At 42.2% G+C, this 18,296-nt stretch overlaps 4 protein-coding genes across 15 annotated transcripts in view; 2 read left to right on the top strand and 2 right to left on the bottom strand.

The window, feature by feature from the left end:
• LOC127350257 (reticulon-4-like) overlaps positions 1-1,992 on the top strand; it is a 33,673-nt gene extending 31,681 nt beyond the window's left edge. For all 10 annotated transcript variants that reach the window (XM_051376705.1, XM_051376697.1, XM_051376713.1 and 7 more), the window contains 2 exons: positions 220-278; positions 772-1,992. In XM_051376705.1, coding sequence (XP_051232665.1) covers positions 220-278; positions 772-814 — 102 coding nt within the window. In that variant the 3' untranslated portion in view covers positions 815-1,992. The remainder of the gene's footprint in view (positions 1-219; positions 279-771) is intronic.
• A 961-nt stretch (positions 1,993-2,953) lies between these two features.
• Positions 2,954-13,465, bottom strand: LOC127350308 (clathrin heavy chain linker domain-containing protein 1-like). Of its 3 annotated transcripts, none has more exons than XM_051376799.1 (12): positions 13,059-13,465; positions 11,877-12,064; positions 11,088-11,176; positions 10,632-10,830; positions 8,967-9,082; positions 8,514-8,613; positions 8,328-8,434; positions 7,368-7,539; positions 7,089-7,291; positions 6,628-6,810; positions 5,364-6,461; positions 2,954-2,993 (listed from the first exon to the last, which is right to left on the bottom strand). In XM_051376799.1, exons 1-11 carry the CDS (start codon positions 13,260-13,262, stop codon positions 6,265-6,267), a joined length of 1,758 nt encoding a protein of 585 aa, XP_051232759.1. In that variant the 5' UTR covers positions 13,263-13,465; the 3' UTR covers positions 2,954-2,993; positions 5,364-6,264. The 3 variants fall into 3 exon arrangements, with proteins under 3 accessions (XP_051232759.1, XP_051232767.1, XP_051232776.1); XM_051376807.1 differs by having other exon boundaries at positions 2,962-3,078; positions 5,449-6,461; XM_051376816.1 differs by lacking the exon at positions 2,954-2,993 and adding an exon at positions 12,407-12,489 and having other exon boundaries at positions 6,263-6,461; positions 13,059-13,149.
• Positions 3,608-5,114, bottom strand: LOC127350323 (uncharacterized). Its single transcript, XM_051376830.1, has 2 exons — positions 4,809-5,114; positions 3,608-4,632 (listed from the first exon to the last, which is right to left on the bottom strand). Exons 1-2 carry the CDS (start codon positions 5,102-5,104, stop codon positions 3,753-3,755), a joined length of 1,176 nt encoding a protein of 391 aa, XP_051232790.1. The 5' UTR covers positions 5,105-5,114; the 3' UTR covers positions 3,608-3,752.
• A 57-nt stretch (positions 13,466-13,522) lies between the features above and the next one.
• On the top strand, positions 13,523-16,756 carry rps27a (ribosomal protein S27a). Its single transcript, XM_051376841.1, has 6 exons — positions 13,523-13,604; positions 13,715-13,779; positions 14,211-14,265; positions 15,208-15,293; positions 16,070-16,201; positions 16,561-16,756. The coding sequence occupies exons 2-6, from the start codon at positions 13,732-13,734 to the stop codon at positions 16,708-16,710; spliced, it is 471 nt and encodes a 156-aa protein (XP_051232801.1). The 5' UTR covers positions 13,523-13,604; positions 13,715-13,731; the 3' UTR covers positions 16,711-16,756.
• Positions 16,757-18,296: the final 1,540 nt, after the last annotated feature.

Here is an 18,296-nt window from a genome sequence, read left to right as displayed (position 1 = left end):
AGAACTCACAGAATCCACAGATTTGTTTCACACATTCTCTTTTTGTTTTGCTTTTGGAGGAAAAGGGATTAATATGGAAGACACCAGGTTCCCTGTTGATACTAGATCACATGAATGATTAAAGTATGAAAACAGATTTTACTGAAAGCTTCTGCTGAGCGTCTGTCCGCCCTGCACACTGACTGCTGTGGTCCTGACACTGTGTGTGTGTGTTTTCAGGCTCAGATCGACCACTACCTGGCTCTGGTCAACAACAAGGTTAAAGACGTTGTTGGAAAGTAAGTTTTCATCCCTGAATCTCTTTTTGCATACATTTCCACTGTGAACTGACACTCGCTGCATTCTCCAATAGTATGACACAAATGAGATGGAATAAACCTTTAACAGATATGAGCTGTGTTATTTACCTCCTCAGACTCGCTTTAGTTTTTCAGCACAGTTGATCAAATGATACAGCTGTGTTTCTGTTGCCATGACAACTGCACAACCTAAAACAAGCAGCATGAGGCAGGGACACACATGAATGAATCTGATTTGAACATGAACCTGGAAAAACCTAGAAATTTAGTGACTAGTTTTCCAGTCATGGAAACACCTGAGAATTGATTACAAATGACCAAATATCCTGGAAAATAATCCATGTTGTCCTGGAAATGTTATTTCATATGTAAAGAGTCTAATCTGGAGTCAGTCGCTCTCTTTTTCAGGTGGCACACTGATGCAGCCTCCGTAACCGCTTTGATCATATTTGTTCTCCCCGTCTTCCTGCAGGGTCCAGGAGAAGGTGCCTGGGATGAAACGCAAAACAGAGTGAAGTAACGACAAGTCGGAGTTTGGATCCAGGAAGTCCTGAGAGGAAGATGGTTGGAGGGGGAGGGGGTGTGTACGGGTGAGGGAGGGGCGGGGGGGTGTGGATATGAAGGAAGTCTGGAGGAGGAGAGGAGGGGTCTGGCGTGGACGCAGCCCTTCTAACTTTATTCGTCAAAATAATAAAAACACTTTTTTTCCAGTTCAGAATTCCTTTTTTTGTGTTTTCTGGAAAAGTTGAAGCAGGTCCGAGTTGAGCTGAGCTTCATGACACTGAGGTCGGCTCGATGACACTTTTATTTTTTCATCGAGTTTTGAAATGTTTGTTTCTGTGAGACGGTGAGACTCACAGAAACACATTTTAATCTTGAATGAACCCTCCCTCTCCCCACCCAGTGCATTGTGGGAGGGCAGATGCTCCTTCAGCCGGGCTCGGTTAGATTTTTCGGCTTTTTTCCTTTCCCTGCCCACCGTCGGAGCGGAGAGATTTTTTTTTCTTCGTCTGCTGTTTTTGAGAAAACGAGAGCGAGCAGCAAACAGCACCTCATTTGTATTTTTCCTTATTTTGGTATGATTACTGAGTTAGAAGTATTTTGTGATTTTACTGTCGTGTCCTTCAAGCTTTGAGCTTGTTTCCTCGGTAACCTGCTGCGTGGTTTCGCCTCGATGTGACGAAATTTGTGAACGACGTCTTTGACTCCTGATGAGGCAGCGGGCGGGGGTGGGGGGGGGGGGGGGGCTTGTACTACCATTTAAAACGTCATTGCTTCTGAGTAACTCTAGCTAGAAACACCTAGAAAACCTTTGCCAGACAAATAAAACACATTAATTACATGAAAGTCGTTATTTCCATGTCATTGCAGCTGTCTAGTAATGAAAACTCTGGAAGAAACACGTTTACATTCATCCACATCAGATAAAATATTTAAAAAGTGAAAAAAAAAAATGAAATGGGATTTAAAGAAAAAAATAACCATACTGTCTGTGGAGCCAATATCTTAATAAAGTTGCAACTTGATGTGACTTTGGGAAACCTTCAAGCATTTGTTTGTTATGCAAGTATAATTGTGAATGATAAACTTCATACTTCAATTGTGACGATAAAAAGCTTCCAGCTGGGAGCCGTGTTTGTGGAATGCATTGTGAGATGTAAACAATTATCAATAAAGCTTCTAGACGAAGAAAGTCCCGCCTCCTCATCTGTCTGTCAACTTGGCTAACTCATGTTAGCTCCTGTTAGCTTCAGACCGCCAAATATGGAAGTCCATTTCCAGGAAAGGAAATCAAAAGGATGAATGTAAAGTACAGAGTTAAATTATAGAAACAGTGAGTCAATCAAATGTTAAAAAGTCAGTTGTGTGATATGAAGTCTGGATTGCAGCAGTAAGTAAAACTTTAAGTTAGCGTCTCGTAATTTCGGAATACAAAGTCAAGAATTCCAAATCAAGAGAAGTAGACAAAGTTGTAATATTTTGGATAATCTGTGTTCTCTCGTTTTTTTTTACTTTAAACCAAAATTGAGGTGCAAATTCAAAAATCTGACTAATCTTACTGAGATACTAAGTCACAGATAAAAATAAGTAATAATCCTTCAGATTTAAGAAAACCCCCAAACATTTGAGCTAAACTTATGAGGCATTAAGTGTAAGAGAATTTATAGGGTATTATTTTTGCTGAGCCAAAATTACAATACTTAATCCAAATGAGATATTCAGTCAATCAGGACTTTCTGAAACCAAATGTTGACAAAGTTTTGGCTTGAAGGTTGAAATTTTGATTTATATCACAATTTCTAAATCAAAGTTTTTGCATATGTAAATAAAGGCTATTGTCATTCCTTTTTTTTTTTTTTTTGGCAGAAATGGGCTTCCATAGATGGTAGAGATTTGAGTTTTCTGCTGTTTCTGCAAGGTATTATTCAGTGGCAGTATATATATAAAGGTATTATTACATGAACCTAAAGTTCAGTTTGACGTCTCTAACGGCAACAGATAAATAGTTCTCTAATTTATTTGTAGGGATCTAAATTATTTCTGTGCATACTGTTCTGATTTAAGCAGATTATATCAGTGCAGTTTATATAACAGTATGGATTTAACAGATCAATATTCAGAACAGCATGACTGCAGATTCAGATTATTAACCAATTTGTACCCAAAGACCAGGGGCGTGTCCAGAAGGGGGACCTGAAATCTGATTGGCCACCCCATTAACCTTACTTCTAAAGCTAGAGTGAACATACTGGTATCATCTAACCCACTGGTTCCCAACCTTTTTCCTTCAGGGAGCCCTTTTCTACCACTGACACATTTTCTTTTTTTTATTCAAATTCTACATTATAACAATTGTGACTCAAAACTGTTCATTTAGGCTGAAAGTTCAGTTTTTGCCCTTGAAAACAGCAGACCCCCCCCCGCTGAGGAAACCACACGTTATGCCTTACTTCTGAAACAAGTAAGCTGGACCCTGTGGTGGTGATGTTTCTCCCAGAGAGACAGAGCTGGCAGGCCTGAGGAGTCGCAGGTGGATTCAAAATAAAAAAAAAAGTGGCCTCAAAGCCAGAGGGTTGTAGGTTCGAACCCGTGGGCAGGCTGTGTGGAGCTGTCTCCGCTCTGGCAGCACAATAGTGCCATTTGTTGCAAAACTCTGAAACTTGAACATTAAACTTTTGAACTACAGTGGATGTGTATTTACCCTTTTTCCATTTACACATTTAATTAGTAATATAAAGCCCTCCAAGAAGTTACACCAGTAAGCAAATGATTCTACATCTGTAATAACGGAGTAACAAAAGAAGAAAAAAGTTTTTGAAGCTTTTAATGTTTTTACTAAAAGCAACAATAGACACATTCAGTGTTAAGGATATAATGTCATATAGGCTGAAAAATAAATAAATGGACATACACAAACATTCAGAGGTCCACCAACTGCTCAGAGTTTCTGACCTATCGTGTCAAACACCGTGCAGCCGCAGGGGAGGAGAGGTACTCTGCGAACCTGTTGCGGATGGAGGAAGCCTCTGCGGAAGCGTCGTCGCTCTGAAGCCTCTGCACCGGCAGCAGTCCCTCACCGGCCCCGTCTGCGCTGATGTCCTCCGTCAGGTCCCACCGCATGAAGTTGTGCAGAATGCAGGCGGCCCGAACAGCCAGCTCGGCTGCCACCGGTTCAATGCGCATCACCTGCTGGAAGATCCGGAACTCGCTGGCCAGCCTGCTGAAGACGCAGTCCACAAGCCTCCTCGCCTGGGACAGCCGCTGGTTGTACAGGCGCTGCTCTCTGGGCAGGTTCGATCCCGGATACGGTCGCATGAGGTTCCGCAGCAAAGGAAAGGCCTCGTCTCCCACCAGAACGTGAGGCAGGGGGCCCAGATGTTCTGCACCTGGGAGGTGTTGATCCGGCGGGAGGCGGAGCGTTGCAGTCCGGAGGGCTTGGCCAAACACTGAGTCCGACAGTACGTCTCCATCGCTGCTCCCGCCACACGCCCCCAAGTCCACCAGCCGGAACCGGTACCGGGCATCGACCACTGCCGTAAGCACGATCGAAAAGGACCCCTTGTAGTTGCGGTACAACGGTCCTGAATTTGCGGGGGCCTGGATAATAACATGTTTGCTGTCCACAGCGCCAACGCAGTTTGGGAAGTTCCTCAACTCCATGTAGTCCTCCGCCATCGCCCTCCAGTCGGCCTCTCTGGGTACCGGCATGAAGTCGTCCACCAGGCAGTCCCAGACGGCCTGCGATACCTGCCGGACGATGCCGCACACAGTGGACACACCCACCCTGTAGCTGTGGGCCACGGACCGACAGGACTCCCCGGAGACAAGATACCTGGAACCAAGAGTTACAGTCACACTCACTATTACAGAGGTAGACACAGAAAACTCATTCATACAGCGGCTCGGGTCCAGGTCTCCCTCAGTCTAACAACAGAACCTTTAATGGTCCAGATGTGTTCTTTTGAATTCATTCACTCTGAGGAGGAGCACACATTCAAACAGACTGACCGCAGACAGATGCTCAGCCTCTGGGAGGGGGAGATAGGTTTCCTGTAGTTGGTCTCCACGGCTCTGATGAGCGGGCCGACTCTGTGCAGCAGCCCGTCGAACTGCTCCACACTCAGCCTGAAGTGTGTCTGGAAGCGGCCACCGTCCAGCCGCAGCTCGCGGACCAGACGGTGGAACTCCCCCTGCTCGGGCCTCGCCTGGTTGGTCTCGCGGACCCAGCTCCGACGTCTGCGCCTGGCTTTCAGCCTGTGATACAGGACGGCGACCGCAAGAAGCCGCTTCTGCTGGGGGTCCATTGGGTTTGAGTTCGCGGACCGGAATTGGAGAAAGGGGCCCGGGTCGGGGGGGGGTCAGCTTCTTCTTCTCTTCTGTTTAATGGCGGTTCGAACACTGCCTTTAGGTACCGCCGCCTAGTGGTGGGAGGTAGTGTACTACTTGTCGTTTCCATTTTATGCTACTTCCTACTCCACTCCATTTATCTGACAGCTTTAGTTCCAGAGTCAGATTATTAACCCATTTGTGCCCAAAGACCAGGGGCGTATCCAGAAGGGGGACCTGAAATCTGATTGGCTACCCCATTAACCTTACTTCTAAAGCTAGAGTGAACATACTGGTATCATCTAACCCACGGGTTCCCAACCTTTTTCCTTCAGGGAGCCCTTTTTTTCCACTGAGTAAACCCCAGATGACCCCTGACCCCTGAGTTCAAATCAGATCCACCTCAAACATACATTATACTGTAATGGACCATTACCATTATGACTACTTTAGGTACATTTTGATGCTAATACTAGGTCCTGCTTTCTGGCTGCCATGAGCCACTCTGGTATCAAAGCACATCGTAGTAAACTAGACCACTATTAAAATATCATATCAATGTTAGGTGTGTACAGGAATACTGTGCTACAAAATGGCTGCAATTAATGAAAAGATGATGCTATAATTCTGTGATAGACTGTGACTGATTTACACTACACTAGGGGCAGGTGTAACTGTTGTTACTATTTCTATCGGTATGTCTGTGACACCTAAAAAACATCAAACAGTTAATTAGTCTTTGCAGAGGAACAGAAGTGTTTTTTCATTGAGTGGCTCAACTGACCGACAATTTTAAATCTTAAAATTTTCCCAAAACATTAAAAGTCATTGAAAGGTCCCTGGATCTGATGTTTGAGTGTAAGAGACCCCGACATTAAAGAAGGAAAAACACATGAAGGTCTAAAATACAGAAACCTAGGAAACAACCACCAGAACCTGTGTTATTCAGTGTTTAGGGATGAATCAGACGAGTTCATTATGTTTTATGTGCTCTGGCATTTGCAAATGAGTCTGGTGAAGCCGGGCTAATGAGAGGCAGGTTATTAACAGGTGCTGCTGATTGCTGTTGCTTTGTGCGGAGTTTGGAGTCATTCTGCTGTGATCCCTCTACCTGTGGGACGACTTTCAGGTTCAGTTTTCACAGGAAGACGTGTTCCATGAGCCGAGCTCCCTCCAGGTCCGGGGACAAGACTCTAGTCCCGCTCTGGTTGAGCAGGATGGTTAGTACAGCCAGGCTCAGGTCAGCCCGGTTCAGCTTAGAGCACCGAGACGCCACGTTAGCCCAAACATCCACGGTAGAGCGGCTATCCTCAAGGATCATCTCCTCCAAAAGCCCTGAAAGGACCGAGACACACAGCGAGATCAGAGGTCACACACTGCAACTCTGCACCACACTGCCTAATCAGCATAAATACCACCTCAGCTGCCCCCCACCTCGGCACAGGCGGGTTGGTTTGGAGCCAGGAAATGACAAACTGCATATGAGCTGTGTTTGTGTTACCTCGTCCTCTGCTGACAAAGCTATCCAGGAGCTGCAGAGCTAGCTTCTGCTGCTGAGGGTCTGCCAGCAGAGTGGAACAGGCCCCGCCCACTGACAAGATGGCTGCCTGGCCCCGCTGAGGCTCCGTCAACAGCTGGAGGAGGGAGAGGCTGGACGAGCGACACAGAACCCACATACAGTCCTCTGAGAGAGAGTGAGATTCATACACTGATTATTGTGTGAGTTGTGCAAGAAAACACTCTTTCTATACTTGTGAGGCCTCTTTGACACAATTCCCCAACCGTAACCTAAACCGGATTCTAACCTGAGCCTTAATGCCACGTCTGAACCTTCAAACAGTCCCTTAAAGTAGTGAGGACCAGCCCAAATGTCCTCACAAGCAATGCTCTCTCTCTCTCTCTCTCTCCCCCCCCCCACACACACACACACACACACACACACACACACACACACACACAGACCAAATGTGAGGTCCTTGCAGTGGTTCATGAACTCGGTGGCGCTGTGGAGCAGGCCTCTCCTGCACATGCTCAGTGCGGTCTTCCTGTCCAGCCTGCAGGCCTCATAAATGACGGTGGCCAACGTCAGACACATGTTCGCCACAGCTGGGTTCTTCTGAGCGTGCTCAACCAGGATGTCGCCCAGCTCCTCAGAGAAGGTCAGCCTGTGGGGATGAAGGCTGTAAGGATGTGAACTCAGAGACGATAAAAACAGCTTCAGTCTGATTGTTTGTTGTTTACTTGTTGTTGGTGACAGCGTGGGTGACGAGCTGTGTGTCGCCGTGCTGCAGGACGCAGAGGACGAGCTGCAGGGAGAGATCAGCTGACAGCCCTTCCCCGGCCAGGGCGGTCATCAGCTGGGCCTGGAAGAAGAGCAGGAGAGGGGGGAGAGATCCCGGGGGGCCCTTCACACCTGAGAGACAAACTTAGTCTCGTTAAGCTCATAGAGGTCTGGAGAGAATCTGTTTTATTGGCAGTAGTGTCTCCACACTTTGTCAGTGCTGAAACAATTCCTCAACCCCGACTCAGGTCTGTTTATAGTGTGACTGTGAAAGTGTTTTTACATATACATACAGTACATACAGATGTTCTTTAGGCTCGTGTTTTGTTGTCACAGAGGAAATAAATTCAGTGAAAAGGAGTCCAAAGTATCTCCTGTCTTCTTTACTGCAGAAACAAAGAGAGCAGCTCAAAAAGACTAAAAGAGAGAAAACTGTAAATGTAGGATTTACATTCTGCTTTAAAGCTGCAATAAGTAATTATTATAAAGCTATTTTTGTCATATTTACTGAAACTTTCACTATATCCTGACAGTAGTCAGCCCGGTGGATTCTTCCAGATGTCATTAGGAGCACTAGGAGGAGCCAGAGGAACCGGATCTTTTAGAGTATCTGTCTCATGTACTGCTGTCAGAACACAGTGAAACTGCAGCAATAATGACAAATTGTTATTTTTATTATTGACTTTAAAAGTTGCCGACTACAGCTTTAATGGTTCTATATCATCCTTCTCTTTTACAACATAAAAGGCTTCAAAGTTAGAACTCTCTTCTCTGACTAATTATATCAGGGACCTGTAGTGAATGAAAAGTACAATATTTGTGTGTAAAGTGAGAAGAAAATACTCAAATTGAGTACAATCTCAAATGTGTATTTCAGCACAGTACTTCAATAAATGTACAGCCGTCTGTGTGTTTCCCACCTTTAAACATCTCCATGGTGTTAAGGTTCCTCAGGACTCCTCGAGGAGATCTGGCAGCGAGGAGAGCAGCTTCTTCATACTGAGCCGAGTCAAAGAGCTCAATAAACCTGACGGAGAGAAAGGATTCAGAGAGACAGTTGGCAGAGTTCACAGAACCTGATTGGAGCTTGTTTGTGAACGCAGCACCTGTCCAGGTGATCTGTCAGGAGTTTGGACTCATCGACCCCGGTCGGCTCATCATCCTCAAACAGCTCAGCGTCAATGCTGCGAACATCATCGTCCCTCACTGCAGGACAAAGCAAATATAAATAAATAGATGATAAATTGCATGTGAGCACTGGGACACTTTACCTCCTTTGTTTTTGTGTTTAATTTAGGCCCCTGAACATAACATCAAGATTGTGGCATACTGAATTGTGTTTATTGAAGACATAAAATAGCACTGGGAAACAAAACATTCTGAGTTGAGACAATATTTGACCATTTTCACTGATTATTTATTGTCTGCCCCCAACTCTTCACCCTTTTAATGTATAAAAGCATCTGAACTGACATTACACCATCACAGGACACTGAAACTCTCTGTTCCCAGATGTTTTTGTTTAATCTAAAAGTCTTTTGATGGCAGCAGTGTCTCACCGTTGGTCAGTCTGATGTTCTCCAGCATGGAACCCAGGAGTTCCTCCAGAGGAACCTGCTGCTTCTCCTCCTCCCAGCTGGACAGACGGTCAGACACAAACCTGAGACGCTCGTATCTGCAGGCAGAGAAAGAGCTCAAACATCTCGTTTGTTTACGCGAATCCTTTCACAGTGCTGACGTTAACTTTGTGCCAGCCATGACATCAGATTTTGTGAAGCTGAATGTCACGATTAACGACCCTAAAAGCATTCTTGTTCTCTATTTATAATGACTGCAATACGTTCAGTTTATTTCTGAGTTTCAACATCACTGGCACCAAAACTGGACTACCAACTGGGCAAAGTGGACAGCCACCTCATGGCCTCCAGACATTTATGCCCCAAAAGCTACATCCCCTGGGACCTGCATTATTACCTGTGTCAAAATCCTGATAAAACCTTAATTATGTGTAGTTCACATTCTGAGCACAAGCTTCGCATTCCTAAATGATGCTGACTACAACAAACTAACTAGCATACAGTGAACCTGGGGCCAGGCAGTAGCAGTATTTATTTTTTCTTTTGAAAGATTTTTTTGGTTTTGTTTGTTTTTTTTAAGCATTTTCAGCTTCATTGGACAGATTGAGAGTGGAGAGGCATACTAGAGGCCTGTGTGCAGAAAGCGCACTGGGGAAAAGCAATGTCATTAATTCCAAAACAATGCAGCTACACATTTGTAGGAGAGCAGCTGAGTTTAGCTAAATATGTACATTTAAACCTGCAAACAACAGATTTTTTGGCCACATGGGGGCAGTGGAATCCAGTTGTGAACATAGCACAGACATGTTTCTGAGCAGGTAGTGTACGGTGGCTTTTTACAGCTATTTCTCTGAAAGTGATCCTATGAGAGCGCTGAGTAAAGTTGTGGCTGAACAGATAAACAATGAGTTGAAACTCACTACAAAGCTCAGTAAAGCTGAGAGGAGCTGATTCAGCTGATAATTCAATACCAGAGACGAACAAAACTTCATCATTACTATCATTACTGTCATTTCATACATTGTTAAGATGTCCATTATAGCTGCTTTAAATGCTGGAGCAGATTGCAAAGTGAACCTTGACAGTTTTGAAATGAACTGATCTAAGTAGCTAAGTTATGTGAAACCAACATGCAGAATGGTGTGATTCTCTACCTAGTACATTGTTTGCATAAAGTTTAACCACTGAATCCTGAAGAATTCTGTGCTAATTCAATGTGACCAAAGAATTTACAGCCCTACTGTTCTGTCATTGAGGGTTCTTATTGTAACAGTGAGAATGTAGTCTGTGAAGGGAATAGGCAAAATCATGACATACGTATTACATTGCATGGTTTAACACCTCCCAGCAGGATATAACAACAACTGATAAAATTAAACTTAATTAATCCGATCTAGATTCAGATAAGAGGCAGAAAATGGATGGAAGAATTGACTTTTTAGCTAATAGGACCATTTCCAATAAATTATGGTGAAGTTTTATTGATTAGCTATATTTATTTAAATGTGACAATGTTATCTTTCTGCTTTATTGTGTTCAAGGTGTTTCTGACCAACATTTTCACATCTTTATCTGGAAACAGATGGTTAGGTATCCGTGCAGTCAGTGTAGACAGAGAGCAGTAAGGTTGAGTGTTTCTGCTCTTACAGGACTTTCCGTCGGTTGTTTTCGATGTTCAGCTGGTCTCTGTGGCGCTCGGCGGCCTGCAGCTTGGTGTCCAGCTCGGTTTTGACCTCCAGAGAGACGCAGTGACTCTTCCTGTCCAGTAAAGCCGCTCTCTGGGCTTCAAGATGCTTCAGATGTTTGTCCAGAGCCTCAGGATCCTCTGACTCAGCCACCGTCAAACCTGGCAGGAGAGATGAGGTTGAACCATGGACGAGATGAAACAGTGAAAGAGAAAGTTAGAGGCAACTAAAGGTCTACTTAACTTAACTGGCACACAGTCCCCGACCCTCAGTGGTAGCTTACGTCATTGTTTTTCCCCCATTTACCCCGTACACACTGAAACATGTTCTGTCATTTTGTGTCTGTTCATACTTGTTTTGTTTTCCCAAATACGACACCTCTTACACATTACTGTATCTGTATCTGTATCAGCTTTACCAGGTATCCATGTGCTCTGCTCTCTAGATAATTTCTGTCTCTTGATCTCCTCTTCAAGTTCTACTGTTTCCCTCTGAATTACGGAGATTCTGGAAAGAGACCAAAAAGAGGAAAGAAGTCATGAAGAGGCTGCTAAAGTGTTTTTATACGACAAAAGATGCATTTTATCCTTCAAACAAATTACATTTTCCATTATCTCAGGAACTCACACAAAAGGTTCATGAGAGTTGTATTTATTTTAAAGTGGCAAGTATAGCACTCTCTGTATAGACCTCTTTTGGTCTTTAATGTTTAATGTTATATATCTGATTGTTACCTATGTGTGTTAACTAGTTTACAAAAACACATCGGACTAAGCTGAACATTAAAAGCAATTTTAAAAGGTGAGTTTTTGTCAACGATTTGAGCGCTGTAAGGTCGGTGCAGTCACAGATTTGTTTGGGGAGAGCACACTGATCATTCCCTGGCCTCTACCACTGACCTTAAAGCCCCTGAAAATGTTCACATCTTACATTTCTCTCGATAACATTAAATATTAATGACTAAACAGGCAGAAAAAAAACAAAAACGATTTTATCTAATTTAACAGTCAGAAACTGAATTAATCTGTTTCATCAGGAGTGTGTTGGTGTAGTTTGATCAGATATATTTGTACAAAAATACAAATACAGAAATATCTAAATTGAAATAACCAAAACTGTGTAATTCTTCTCATCACTCATCAGATTTAGAAAATATGTTTTTAGGGCCTTCAACAGTGAGAACTGGACAAACTGTCCTCCCACACACCTCTCCCTCAGCTCGGCAGCTCGTCCCTGGCAGGTTGTCAGTGATTTTGGGTGTGACGTCGAGGCCGTCAGAGTTTGCTGAGCCATCCTGACATCATCCCCCCTCTTCTGAAGCGCCCTGATGACATCATCATACTCCGCCTTTATGGTCAGCAGAAGTCTCTTATAGGCCGTGGCTCGTGCAATCACCTGTGAGGAAAAACAACAGGAGAGGAACAGAATCGGTTTTGCTCTCTGATTCACATTAAAAGAGTCATCTAGTATCTGCTTAACCTGCCAAATACCAAGGAAATGTATTTATCAACAACAACAAGATAGTGATGATAATAGGTAATAATAGATAATAGATATATAGAATATAATATATACCTAAACTTAGAAACCAGAGATATTAAAGTTAAGTAAACAGTCGTAGACAAAAATGTTAAACAGTGTCACCAGTTTGATAGTTAAAACTGCATGGTGACTGGAGTGTGGAATTATTGTCTCCAAAAATATCCCAAAAAAGTGAAACTTAAAATAAAAACATACCAGAGTGCCTCAGCTGCCAATATTTTCCACTTTTCTTTCACTGATTGGACTTTGGATGTTACTGCGTCCCCATTGGTCAGCAGCTTTTAGAGTGACAAGAAGTGGTGTAACTTTATTTAACTTCCTCTCTGTCTGTATCATGGAGCTCAAATACCAAAGGATATTGAGTTACAACAATAACTCTTCTCCTTACACTACAAAGTTACTTTATGGGGAATAAAATAAATAAATGACTAATCATTCATTCTCCATTTATGTGGCAGATTATTGGCTGGCTCTATCTATGGCACATAACCTCATAGACAATGCAGAGCTGTCATTTTTATACTTCTGATTTTCTGCTTATTAAACAAATAACACACAACATGTAACTACTGTAGTCAAATGTTACCCGTCCGCTGGCTGTAGCTTCATACTAACACTGACCTACATGAGACAGTGACAAATGTTCATCTGACTCTCAGCAGGCAGAATGAACCAATTATTCATTGAACTATTCCTTTAAAAGAAAGTGGAGCTATAAACGGACAACTTCATGTATCACAACCTGGCACATCAAACGTATTCGACATTAATGGTTGCTAATTCATGTGCCTTTATAGAAACACAAAGTAAATCCAGTAAATAGCTCACAATAATAATGGAAGGCTACCTTATTGAACACAGAGCGGTAGATGATGTACCGGAGTTCGTCCGGGCCCTCTTCTGGACACTGCAGGTACTGTTTCTCATGTTCAATAAACTCATACAGAGACTGGAAGAACCTTTCATCACTCTCACACATCAAAATCTCAGGAGTTGAAGGTCTTTCTTCTTTTCTTGAACATGAAGTGCTGGGCTCTTGTTGCTCAGACATGTTCAAACGAACTTAACAAAAACGTATTGCTCTTCTAACGGGAGGCCGTTTACAAACACCCTCGTCGCTATGGTTACCGTGAAAGTGTAACTGGGAAAATAGGTTTTCAAAAGAAAGTCAATTTCTTCTTTAAATACACTTAATTATTAGCCATAATATAAATTTCTGACTCACACTAATTATACGACAAAACGACCGCGAAATGGTCATGTGAAATCGGCTGTTGATATTTTCGATCAGGCACCGTAACGGTTACCTACCCCGTGCAAAGGCGTGCAGAAAACCCCGTCGCTCGCTCCGAAAGCCCTCTTCTCATGATCCGCCATTAGGAGTGAACCTGTGGTAAGATCGTGCTCTGTGTTTAAACACATTATTCTGACAAATAACACATTTAAGAGCATGTTTCAACACAAACAATACGTTTAAAGTCTAATATGTATTTTCTCGCGTAGGTGGGTTGAACGCCAGGATGCAGATTTTCGTCAAAACCCTCACGGGGAAGACTATAACCCTCGAGGTGGGTGAGCCGGGCTGTGATGGAGGGAAGCGGCTTTCAGTGGCTGCAGTTACCTCGAGTTTAACTTACTTAACTGTCTATAATTATTATAGTATTAAAATGACTAGTCATACGTCGACTTCTGTCGTGTTTGTATTGTTTTAAAGTTAGCAGAGTGAGCGCAGTATACTGTCGTACGTTTGTGACTGAAGTGGCTAAGCTAACCATTAGCTGCTAGCAGTTACCGAAAGCACCATAAACACGTGTGGCAGGCAGCAACGGGCTTAACACGACCATGTCTCCTCCACCAAGTGCCCATGAACCTTTCTTAGAAATGAAATGACCTGATGTTATGAGTACGGTGTCTATATATACCCAACATGTGATTGTAGCTTTGACCGGAAGAACGTGTCCCGGCTGACCTGTCTCTCTCCTCTCCATGCTTTTTCCAGGTTGAGCCTTCAGATACTATTGAAAATGTCAAGGCCAAAATCCAAGACAAAGAGGGTGAGTTCAAGTGTGATGTGTGTTGTGGCTTTTTGTAGACTTTGTCTTAGACGTGTAGAGATGCAGCCATGAATTGGTGGACAGTAAATGAATCAGAAAATATTGTAGTTTTGAAGCACCAATGCCTAAAAAAATATTGGTTCCAGGTAACCAAACAAGAGGATTTAATGTTTTTACATTGGTGTAAACTGTGTATATTTGGGTTTTGGGAAAAATGTAGACGTTTTAAGAAATGAATTTGAGCTGTGGGGAATAGTAATGTCATTTCAATACTTGTGGACATTTTAGACACAACTATTAAATGAAGGATTATCATATTGTTGGATGATGAAGAATCACGGGCCACAGCCTTACTCTGCTTAAACACAGGTTTTGTCTTCATCAGCAAAATTAAATGTGATCAGCTATTATCCACAACATGATTGACAATCTTTATAAAGTGAGAAATAATTAAATTTAGTATATTGTTTCTGCAGAGGAAAATTAACAATTTTTAACTTGTTTCCTCAATTTCTCCTCTACATTTTGCTGTTGGTAGCATCAGAGTTAAAATGAGAAATCTCTCTAGAAACTTGAATTAGAAACAACTCTAAACAACCAGAAATTGTTATAATCAGTATTTGATGTTTGTTGGTGCTGGACAACCAGTTTTGAGGGTAAAGTATAAAATAGTGGATCACTTTTTCACCAGAGACTGTTTGACTGGCTGTAGTTCAGAAATGGTTTATATTTAAAATGTATAATGTATTTGACTTTGCCTCAATCTCTATTATTAAGGTGTCATCCCACCCCATTGAAACAAGTGGATATAAGTCTGGTCATGGTTCAGTTTTCGGTAGCTGCAGTGGATTTCTAAGTTGGAATGAATAGTTCATAATGTGTCAGGTTTGTTGGCCTCCCTGTTCCAGTGTGGTTGCTGATGTTGTAGTCTATTGTCTGCAGGTATTCCTCCTGATCAGCAGAGGTTGATCTTCGCTGGAAAGCAGCTGGAGGATGGACGCACGCTGTCCGACTACAACATCCAGAAGGTGAGCTGAGGGCAGAAAACAGCAGACCAACAAAGAACATCTCAGACTACAGACTGTTGTCTGAATTTAGTTTAGGGTTTAGTCACTTGAGTTTAGAAGTTGCTTCTATCAAATCTGAGTTTGATGTCCAGCTGCCGCAGCAATATGCTGAACACCAGTGGTGGAGCAGTTTTTTCTTACTCAAGTAAATGTACTAATACTCTACTGTAATAATACTCTTAACAGGGTGTTAGCATGATCTAAAAGTTTCAAATAAATCACATTTTTTGGCCTTAAAATGTCTTAAAATGTGATTTTGACAGGTAGAAATGCACTGGTAATGTGTTTGTTAAATCTTTGGGCAAACATTTGCGTTGATCATAATTTTAGTTACTTTGTATGCTGTTGCTTACAAACGATACATTATATTCTCGTTTGTGACACATTGTGGGAACGGTTAACTACAGCTGTAAGATAAATGTAATGAGTGAGTAGAACTACAGTGGCATTAAAAAGTAAAGTACTAAAATGGTTAAACGAAAAGTTTCTGAAAACATTTTAGGTGAGAAATATGCCATGCAGTTCCTGTCTGCTGAGTTTTAGATCAATAGCAGTTAGTTTAAAAGATTATTGTGAGTTTCCAGATGTGGTCTGGACCTCAACCTCATGCAAATGACGAGCAGCCAATGTGACGTCCTGTCTGTTGAAGCACACCATGGATACAGGCTGATCCTGTGAACACCTACCATGAAGCTCCTGGTAGCTTTCAGTTAAAATGTTTTATTTCTCCTCCTCAGGAGTCCACCCTGCACTTGGTGCTGAGGCTGCGTGGTGGTGCTAAGAAAAGGAAGAAGAAGTCTTACACCACCCCCAAGAAGAACAAGCACAAGAGGAAGAAGGTCAAGCTCGCTGTGCTCAAATACTACAAGGTATAAACACTCATCCTAAATCTTAATGTCATTCAGTATCAACTGCTTCTTATTGTCTAGTTGTTTCTAAATCTGAAGGAGCTACACAAAGAGTAATCTCTATTTGTATGGAAATATCCTAAGTTTTATCAGTTCACTAAATTAGTTCAGAATCAACCATTTGGCTCAAATCAACAACTTATATTTTTAGATCACGTTAATGGCAGAAATATGATGTATTCCAATGTTAGGAAGAAATGCCAAGGCACTTTGTCAGATCTTTTGGTTCGTCAGTCTGAAACATGATGTTCTAGCTTTATTCTAAGTATTTGTGAGCATCCAGCTCTGCTGCAGCAGAATGAATTGTTTTCCGTCTCCAGGTTGACGAGAACGGTAAAATCCACCGGCTGAGGCGTGAGTGTCCTGCTGATGAGTGCGGCGCTGGTGTCTTCATGGCAAGCCACTTCGACCGTCACTACTGCGGAAAGTGCTGCCTCACCTACTGCTTCAACAAGCCAGAGGACAAGTAGACAGGGACAGACTGAAGGGCGTTAATAATAAAGACGTTTGACATAACTCAAAGACTCAGTATGTTTACTCTGAAGGGCATTACTAAACTGTTCACTTTTAGTTGATTAAGTGACGCATGCTATCTGTTTGTCATACATCTAACATCTATAATATTCTTACATGTATGAGGTCATGTGAAAAAGGTTGGTTTGAGTGATTTCTTCCAAAAGTCACCTGATGAGCCGTCTGTTTCCTGGCATTATATTATGATAGCACATTTGGAGCTGAACTTGAGTATAATTAACAAATGTATAACTAGTTTGTCATATTTCAAGCAGCGCAATAATCTAAAATTATGTAAATTGAGTTTGTTTGATTTAGGAAGTTAACGGGGAACTAGGTTAATTTTACTTTTCAGTCTAAATGATGAATCAAGAGTTTAATCCCTAATGAAGTTAAATGGATAATTCCTCGTTTTCCCTATGTGATTTGAAGACTGAAGGCAGATGTGGGGAAATTGAAATACTACTAAAATAAAAGCAAATAAAATAATCATTGAGTGTAACTAAAGCAATAGGCTTCATAAATCAAAATGTTTTTAGTTCTCTTAATTTAGAAAAAAAATGGCTATTATTCCAAAGTTCTGGTATTTAGTTGCATAGCAGGACTGAATAACTATATGAGGAAATTGTCTGTGCTCTTTTTTAAATGGTGACCAGCAGAGGTCCCTACTGCTGACTAATTATTGTTCAGTTTGACACACTGATAGGTTCCCAAATCATTTCATAGTCCACATGTTAGAAGCTAATGGTCACGTTTTGAAAGTTAAAACAAAGAGGGAAGAATTGGGGTTGGCTGTTTTGATCTAACCACTGATTGAAGACTTAATTATCTTCAAACAAATTAAAATATTCAGATTCCTTAAAATCCTCTCAGATTGGCAGACTGTGGTCTAATGTGCGTCTATAGTGGGGTCCTTACGTGAAAGTGTTTGGGACCACTGGGCTACACTACCACATCCATTCTTTAATGTATCAGTCTCGAGCATTTTTTCATTTGATATTGTCACTTTTCTGTTTATGCTTCTTGACTGGGGCCTACTCATTTATATTGACTCGTAGCCTATTAAGTTATTATCATCATTATTACTATTACGAAAGCATTCAGTGTGTAAAAACGAATTACGTCCTAACACATAAACCGATCAACCTAAGGGTTGACAGCAGGTCTACGGCACAACCTGTCACCTGAAACAGGTTTAAATGTTATTGAGTATAAATTCATACCGTAATAGTGTTATAAAGTACTTTTATATGCAACCTGGTACAACCTATGGTGGTATCTATTAGTTGCATATCCTACTGCATTCACCTGTAGGGTTAGGGGTATGCTCTATGCACAATTGGTTTGAATGTGTACCGCACTATCAAGGTCACCAGAGGTCAGATACAGATTGCCTCAACTGACTCGTCACCCTGGTAAGCAAGAAAATGGAGCAGAAGGTTGTTTGCTTGTGCCGTATCAGTCTATCCAGAGCTTTATATGTCTGCGCCAGTAATCTCCAAATCCAGAGATAGATGCTGAAACCCACTCTGGGAGCACTGTT

The sequence above is a fragment of the Dicentrarchus labrax genome, unplaced genomic scaffold (genome assembly GCF_905237075.1).
Source record: "Dicentrarchus labrax unplaced genomic scaffold, dlabrax2021, whole genome shotgun sequence".
Classification (NCBI taxonomy): Eukaryota; Metazoa; Chordata; class Actinopteri; family Moronidae; genus Dicentrarchus; species Dicentrarchus labrax.
The sequence above is the reverse complement of the archived record's forward strand: the minus strand, read 5'-3'. Positions and strand labels throughout refer to the sequence as shown.